The sequence below is a fragment of the Brienomyrus brachyistius genome, chromosome 5 (assembly GCF_023856365.1).
Source record: "Brienomyrus brachyistius isolate T26 chromosome 5, BBRACH_0.4, whole genome shotgun sequence".
In the NCBI taxonomy this organism is placed as follows: domain Eukaryota; kingdom Metazoa; phylum Chordata; class Actinopteri; order Osteoglossiformes; family Mormyridae; genus Brienomyrus; species Brienomyrus brachyistius.
This window is the reverse complement of record NC_064537.1, coordinates 13,830,188-13,838,568: the sequence shown is the minus strand read 5'-3', so window position 1 is coordinate 13,838,568 and position 8,381 is coordinate 13,830,188. Positions and strand designations below refer to the sequence as shown.

At 40.9% G+C, this 8,381-nt stretch overlaps 1 protein-coding gene across 2 annotated transcripts; it reads left to right on the top strand.

The window, feature by feature from the left end:
• Positions 1-1,098: 1,098 nt before the first annotated feature.
• foxj1a (forkhead box J1a) lies at positions 1,099-6,630 on the top strand. 2 transcript variants are annotated; one of them, XM_049014528.1, is made up of 3 exons: positions 1,099-1,284; positions 2,014-2,620; positions 3,682-6,630. In XM_049014528.1, the coding sequence occupies exons 2-3, from the start codon at positions 2,051-2,053 to the stop codon at positions 4,549-4,551; spliced, it is 1,440 nt and encodes a 479-aa protein (XP_048870485.1). In that variant the 5' UTR covers positions 1,099-1,284; positions 2,014-2,050; the 3' UTR covers positions 4,552-6,630. The 2 variants fall into 2 exon arrangements, with proteins under 2 accessions (XP_048870485.1, XP_048870484.1); XM_049014527.1 differs by having other exon boundaries at positions 1,979-2,620.
• The last annotated feature ends 1,751 nt before the right edge of the window (positions 6,631-8,381 follow it).

Here is an 8,381-nt window from a genome sequence, read left to right as displayed (position 1 = left end):
CAATCATATATGCTATTCGCCTGCTACTACTGTAGGTGCCTTCATTAATACGCGGTTTGGAATTAAAATCATACGTTTAAAATATGTGTTATCCAAACAAAAAATAACTACTTTTGGTTTAAGAGGTTGTTTCACCAGATTCGTTTAATTCCCGTTTGAGCGTGTTTGTTTACAATCTAATTGCTGAACAGCACACAAAACATGGCTAAATAATAGGTCACCTGGGTTTAAACGATGTATTTATTTATTTATATGTGCAGCTTTATTCACTTGGTGCACCTAGTGTAAACTGATAGTAAACTAAATAACAATTGCGTGGTATCGTAGTTATAATTTCTATAGCCTTTTACCTATGGACTTTGAACTTGACAGGTACTTTAATCAATATAACAATAATAGAAATTAAAGTAAAAATGAAAGTCAAGCTAAACTCAAGCTTAATATGTCATCCGAATTTACATAACATACTGCAGGTATCAGCAGTTAAAGATAACATTTTCTCCTAAAATGTTCAGTAATGGATAGCAGATAAACACATAGATATCGTTCCTGCAAAAGCTTTCACAACACCCATCATGTTCACATCAGTAAAACGTATCATATTTTCCCGAATTCGTTCATTCAACCAAATATTTTCCAATGTCTGCCTCATGACAGATGCATTTTCAACATAGTGGGGTTTAAGTCCCAGTTTATCTAGAATGGCACGCGGAAATGCGGAGTCATGAGGACAGTCATTTAAAGAGCTCGTCTATAACGTTACTTTAGTGTATCATCACAAGGCATCATTTTAGATATTTTTTTCCAGATTTTTTCGACTGCCCGGTTACATATCCAACTGATTTGCATGAAAAAAAAGGTAAAGTTCACCCTGAAAACGGCCCCACCCCCAACTCCTTTCTCTACTATCAGTCTGAATTAACTTTGAGGTAGTCAAACCCGAAGTGAGAAAATGATTAAAATGGAATGCTATAGCAACCCCTCGGCCAATGGGAGATGAGGAAGCTGTTTACAAGGGGGTGTGCCGTTTCTATGGTGTTCAGGCAAACCTCTTGGTGCAGGTATTAAACTGCCCCCAAGAGCTTTCCTGTTGCTGCCACCGTTGACAAGATACCAAATTTCCGGACACAACATTGCGAAGCGGTCGAAACTGCCTACTTTGGGTTTCTTTACAGGGGAGCGAGAGCTGGTAGCAGGTGTATGTGCAAGGATTTTATCAACGTAGAGCATCAGGAGTTTTGTCAAGGATTTAAAATATTTATAATTTTGTTTCGTATTGAGAAGGTGAGTCGTTCAATACTAAGAAGAATATTTTATTATAATACTACAAAAATATTTGCATGGCAATTATTGAATGTTAACGTAAAAGCAGCGTACATTTAGTGTTCAATATACATAAATGTACAAATTGTCATATCTAATATGCATGATGTACTTCAATTTATAATACGGTTGGTAGTAATATATATATATATATATATATATATATATACACACACACACACATATACACGAAAATTAAATTATATATATCTTTTTTCTGTAGTGAATACTATCATTATCGATATATTCAAAAATATCATTATTTTAATTTATTTGAAATAGATCTATATAAATAAAAGCGGCACCTGCATCTCCGTTGCTTGATATCGGTACGCAACTCCATCGCAATCATTAACAGAGCAGCTGTAGCTTCTGAGAGCGAACGCGAGAATTTCAGGAAAGTTCTATGACCGGCTGAGGGCTTGCATATTACCCTGCCTCACGGGACTCTGTTTCTTAGTAGTGTATGTTTTGAGCATTTGAATTAAAATCATAATGAAACATTTCTTTTTAAGGAAAAATGTTTTAGATTTCACAGATCCGGTTTACCCAGTTATAATATAAGTATTGTACAACTGCTATATGATGGGCAGGAGTGAAATATACTAGCGATATGGCCATATATGTATCCTTACTGTCCTTTTCTTGCTGTCAGGTCTTTACTAGCTCTTGCATTGTACCTGCCAACAGCAGTTAGACAGCTGGTGGGAAGGAGAGAGAAGTCGTCATGTCTCTGAGCAGTGCAGACTCTTGGCTCGAAGGCTCTATGGGCCTGGAGGAGGTGGTGGTGACTGCAGCTGCAGAGGCAGAGGAGCGGGACGAGAACATGGGCCGCACCGGCAGCAGCTGCGGGGGCTCGGTCAGCCTGGACGACAGCCTGACCAGCCTACAGTGGCTCCAGGAATTCTCCATCATCAACGCCAGCGGAGGCCAGGTGGCGCCCCTGTCCGCCCAGCACCACAGCCTCTATGGACACCAGCGATTAGTGGGATCTGAGGCCCCCGCATCTCCCATGGCAGCAGATCCGGCATCCATGGGCATGCCACACACCCCAGGCAAGCCAACAGCTGCGGCCTTCTGCAGGGGCCTCTCCTCGTCCGCTTTTACGGCCTACGGCCACAGCCCAGAGGAGGTAGACTACAAGACCAACCCACACATTAAGCCGCCCTATTCTTACGCCACGCTGATCTGCATGGCGATGCAGGCCAGCAAGAAGACCAAGATCACGCTCTCCTGCATCTACAAGTGGATCACAGACAATTTCTGCTACTTCCGCCATGCTGACCCCACCTGGCAGGTGAGTGGGATGTATTTGATGTTCCAAAGTTTTTTGTTGTATTTATATGGATTTCTGAACTGTACAGCTGTCATTTATTGACTGTGTTTTACTTTATATTTGTAAGAGATAGTGGACACAAATACAGGCAGAGACAGAGAACAGTAGTTTGGGTGTGTGTTAGATATACTGTACACTATGTACTTATTATACTATTATATACTATTATACACTATAAGCTTGCTGTTAGTCGAACTGATGAGTTGGATCATGCCAGCATTTCTTCCCTCCTTGTTTTTTTTAACCTGCCAGTCAGGAAGTACTCTCTGCAGCAGTTGATGTAGCCCTTGGTGAGCTCTGTGTATTTTGGGGGGGGGGGGCAAGTTGCAGCTGGGCATGGTTCTGTTTTACGGGAAGGAGTCAGACTTTTTTGTTAGGCTGGATATTTTCAAGAGCTCCGGGCGAGCGGCCATATTTGAGAAGTGTTAGGACTGAAGCATTGTGTGTAATCAGTTGCATTCACATCAGCCATCACAGCTGTGCCAGTCATAGCCAATCCATATTCTCCACTTTCTGACATCATATTTATTAAGTATTCTGAATTTTTTTTGTTGCCTTTTTGTTTCAGCAGATTGATAATCAGACAGGAAAAAAAAATTATTGGGCTAAAAGGAGCTATATTGCGATGGCTTAATGTTAAGAGAATGTTTTAATACTTTAATGCAATCTGATCCAGATGGTTAGGGAACTTGATAAATCATTGCTGAATCTATTTAGCCTCCTTATTGTAACGTTTTGCTAAGACTAATTAGGTGCATTCCTACTCAATTTTGGTTTTCTAATCCAAAGCACAGCTTCAGTAATATTTAACCTGTAGAAGAAGACGGTAGTCTTTATAAGTTAACGTGACCGGGAGCAACGTAACAGTCTGTACTTTTTACAGAAACATTTGCTGTTTACTTTCACACTCATTTTTGCTTTTATGATTGGAATGATTAATTGTTAATTATTTTGACTGTTTCAAAATTCGGAACACATTAATTGCTGTAATCAATTGGTGTTTTCTCAACAAATCTTTGCAGAACTCAATCCGGCACAACCTGTCATTGAACAAGTGCTTCATAAAAGTCCCAAGGCAGAAGGATGAACCTGGAAAAGGAGGCTTCTGGAAGATCGACCCCCAGTATGCAGACCGACTGATGAGTGGCGTTTACAAGAAGCATCGGCATCCGCCTGTGCAGATCAACCCCGTGCTGCAGGCCAGGGTGAGATCAGCACCCCTGGGGCTATCGAGGCCCCTCCTTGCTGGACAAGGCGAGCTGCTGGTGAGCCCAGAGTCTCAACAGCTGCTGCGGGACTTTGAAGCGGCTACGGCAGTGGACCAGAATTGGGACCCGTCCAACAGGGAGATTGCTACATCCGGCATGGGAAAGAGGTGTGGTTCCAAGAGGAAGCAAGCCCAACAGCTCAGGATCACGGGAGTTAAAGGTCTTCGGCGCTGCAGTTCCCCCTTGCTGTCTGCTGATGAGCAGAAGGAGCTGGGATCTCTGAAGGGGGACTTTGACTGGGATGCCCTGCTGGACTCAGCCTTGACCGGCGACCTCATCCTGGACAGCACCAGCCAGCTGAGCCCCATAGAGCACGACGAGGACCTGACGATACACGGCATACATATTGGCCGTCCAGAGCAGTGGAGCCCTCTGGAGACCTCTGGTGATGCTTCAAGCAGCCACGTTTTATCCGAGACGCAGGAGAGCAGCTTGGATTTCGACGAGGGGACGTTTCTGACCACCGCTTTCCTGCAGAGTCCCTGGCCTGAACAGGATGATGAAGAGGGGCAGGAGAAACGGGCTGACTTTCTCTGCAATTCAGCTGTTAACATCGACCAGCTATTCGACCTCGGAGACCCCCTTAATGGTGATCTCAGCAGTAAGATCGAATCCATGCTTTGAATAAGGTGTCTTCTCTGTTCCTGAGCTGGAAGCAGGTGATATAGGGAAGAATCAACTCATTTAAAGAGCGAGCAGACTGTTTTTACCTCTAAGGACATTGAGCTTTTATTCCAAACTTTGGCCTAGCATGCAGAGATGTGGAACCTTTTTGATACTGTCATGTTTGAAATATTGTCAAATGGTAGCTTTCTTTGAACAACCCTTAATAAACATTGAGCAAATTGTATGTAATCCCAAAATGCAACATCAACACAGGCCAAAATCTGCCGCAGAGAACAGCAATGTGACCTTTTAAATACTTTAACACTTGGTCAGGCTTTGTGAATGCTAAAAAAAGGGCTTCCACAAAAAGCATCAAATTCTGACTTGAAAAATGATCCTATATTAGACATATGTGCAGTGAGGTTTCGTGTTTTTTTTAACAACTATGTCAGTTTTCTTGCAGTTCAGACACTGTTGATTCACCTCCAGTTTCTGATCACGATTGATAGTTATGCCGACTTGACAGCAGTCATACAGCATTGTGTAGAAATTAAACAAAGGAGATATATAAAAAAAAATGGACAAACATCAATTCTGCTTTGTTTGACCTGTCAGATTGTTTCTTTCTGGGCTTCTTTATGCATTAGATAATGGGAAGCAGAGGCCAGGTATTGAGAAGAAACAGGAAGCACTAAAAACTAGATCTTCATACGTAAGTCTTATGAAGACCTGATTGTTAGTTGGGAATCACTGAGCACCATGCGTTACTCCTAACTGTCTCTCATCTAGTGGACTGAAACTAATTCTGATCCCTTAGACTGACTCAAACAGGCAACTGGGGAAATAACAGGTTAAGTGTTTTTGTCTATAACAAAATATAAAACTCTCTAATAAATAGATGAGACGTATGTGCCAAATGATCGTAGTTTTAAGGTGGCTTAATCATGAAGCTTGTTTTTGTTTGGACTTGCCTGCTTTTGAAGTAAACTGGTTCAAATGATCACTGTTCTTCTACTATGCACACAAAACAGAAGAAAATAGGATTTTTTTAAAATATAAATGTGTTATTACCAGAAATGCTTGTACTGATTTCTTTCTCTTTTTTTCCAAGTTCAGACCAGATAATCACCTGTCAGATATTAAAGCTTAAAACGGCAAGGCAGCTTCTGTTGATCACTGAGCGGTAGTTTTATTGTAATAATCTCATCTGTTTAACAAAAAAATGAAAGATAATTACAGATTACTTAATGAAGTGGTCTTAGATAAGTGCTCACATACAAAATGTTAAAATTTAACTACTTTTTGGATGCAAAGACCAAAATTAGGACTTAGTGATTAATATAAGCTTTGCTATTTTTTGGAGAATTTAGATAAAGGTATTGGAATATAATCATTAGGTCTTTGGGATGTTTTATATTTATTTGGTAATATCCATTGCTGTAGGAGAAGTGAGAAATGTTATATCTGGATTATTTTGGAGTATAGAACAACAGGTGTGCTTAAATTTTTGACGCGCAGAGGATGCTAGTTGGGATGCTGTTTCCTGTTGGCAAAGGTAGCAAAATTTGAGAACAAGCTGCAGTCACTGCTTTAGGAGAAACAACATTGTTTATTTCTCATTTTACAAATGTTACTGCATGACACACTAGTTGTGGTCATTTTAAGGAACCGACCGGCAGTCACCAAGCTGATGTGGATTATGAATAATGTTCCAGCTCCATTTAACAAAAATTGTGTTTTCCTTCTCGGTGACTCAGGATATACACACAAAGGACGTCATGAACAACTTTTCCCTAAATGCAGCCCAAACCAGACTCTGCTGTTCTATGTCCCGTATACATAATAGCTGAGAACGTGTTGTGGTTTGTTTTTGTTTTTTTTTATCTTTGTCTGTAACTTTTCGTTTTGCGATGCTGAAATATGCAGTTCAGGAGTGCTGGTGCAACAACCCCTGTCGTGTTTTAATGTTTTATTTTCAATAAAATATCTTCCTTTAAATTTGCCGGGTGCTTCTTTGGCATTTCTCGATTACGTCTTGTTTGCTTTTACTCGTGTTTCATTTTCTCAGTATGTTTATTGGTTGTTACCCAGGTATGATAATATCAATGACAACAACAATAATAATAACAATAAAAAAAAAAAAAAATGTACTTTGGTTTGCTCCTTAGAGATTAGCTAATTAAAGGGAACGTTTTCAAGGTGCTATTCATTAGGTAGCCTGTATCTGCTAAAAATGTCCTGTGTCATGTGTCCTGGGGATGAGCCTCAGTAGTCAGGGATGTGCTTCTGTACCCACCTTTGTCTGTGCTCAGTCAGATCATTGTCTCCCAGGGTCGCCTCCTCCCCCCCCCCCGCTGGGTCCGTGTGGGGTCTAAATAGATGTGTACTCTGTTTGGACGTCTCTTTTTGTTCAGCCTTACTCAACCTTAGGGGCATTCTCTGTCGGCTTTCTGTGTCTCCATTGTCCCAAAACTTATAGTGATGGATTTATGTGGCATTACATCAAGGACCTGTCGATAGGAAACGTCTCTTTTTGACTTCGGACAAATTCCCGCGGACAAATTCCCTTTCGCAGGGGTGTTTTATGATTTCTGACGAACACTTGCGGATTTCTGTTCGCGATCAAATGTTCTTGTTGCCGGACGCTGCTCTCACAGAGCGATTTCAGGGAAGGACTGCTGGGTAGCTGCAACAAATGAGGAAGTGTAAAATAATGTTAGAGACAGAAACTAATGCTGAGGGGGGCAGTTTAAGCCTGACATAGAACCTTATCAATAATGTATGAACTCCTTACATGGTATAATGGCTTTCAGGTGAGATTAGATGAACTGTGTCTTAATGCTCTGCGAGGACGTCCTCTAAGCGGATGGGGTGGCTGACTGGCATTACCGGCCTGAGGTCATACTTTGGGCAGACACGCACCTATTGAGAAGATGTCCTGTTTCTCTTAGGCAAGTGCTCACGCTCAGGACCGGCCTATAATTATTAGGTAGGTTTGTTAGAAGAGAAGCTACCGTAATATGATGCGAGCATTATTTCCCAACCTCACTGACAGCTTTGTGTAAGGAGATACCCATGCTTAGGCAGTAATCCTGCCCGGTGTCATCCAAGGAACACTTTAAAACTCAAAGCTCAACATGTCAGCAAAAAAAGTTACTTCATTTCTTTAAATGCTGCACACTTTGTTAGGCAGCAGGATATAGCACATTATTTTGTGATATTGTGATATTCATGTGCATTTTTAGATACGTTTAAGAAACACAGTGTGAAGAAAATGCTTGGTGGTGTTGTTGATGCTGTGCAATTATAACAAAAATAAAGAGCTTTGATTTTTGGTTCGGAAACAGCTTGAATCGATAACAGCCACACACAGAAAGACACTCACATGTTGGTACAAACATGCTTGCAAAACGGGCCGTTTCAGAAAAGGAAAATTCAATTTCCCTGCAAACCTGCGATTTCTTATCCGTGTCTGTTCTTTCCCCAGCCATTTAATAGAAAATGAATTTTAAAGTCCACAGAAGTACTCTAGAAACAAACATTTTCAACAAAATGATTTCCTGTATGTTCCAGATAACATTTTGGATTTTCATTACTGTTTATGATGTGCATTTATCCCTGTGACCCTGTCCAGGATTAACAGTTAGAGGATGGATGGATGGATGGATGCATGTGCACATAAGTTTAGTTTTATGTAATATACTTCTGGAAACATCCATTTGTTCCTCAAACTTTTATAAATGAAAGTTGTCAGCAACACACAAAGCATATGTTCATGCACACCTTCAAACTTGTACCCCCCTTCCCCCCCCAATGAGAAAACAACGACTGATTGAAAAAAGGACAGA

What these genes read in the sequence shown, in the direction of transcription:
- foxj1a (XM_049014528.1), top strand. Translation starts at nt 2,051, where the DNA reads ATGTCTCTGAGCAGTGCAGACTCTTGGCTCGAAGGCTCTATGGGCCTG. An exon ending in ATGCTGACCCCACCTGGCAG is followed by an intron (nt 2,621 to 3,681) that starts GTGAGTGGGATG and finishes AAATCTTTGCAG; the next exon opens with AACTCAATCCGGCACAACCT.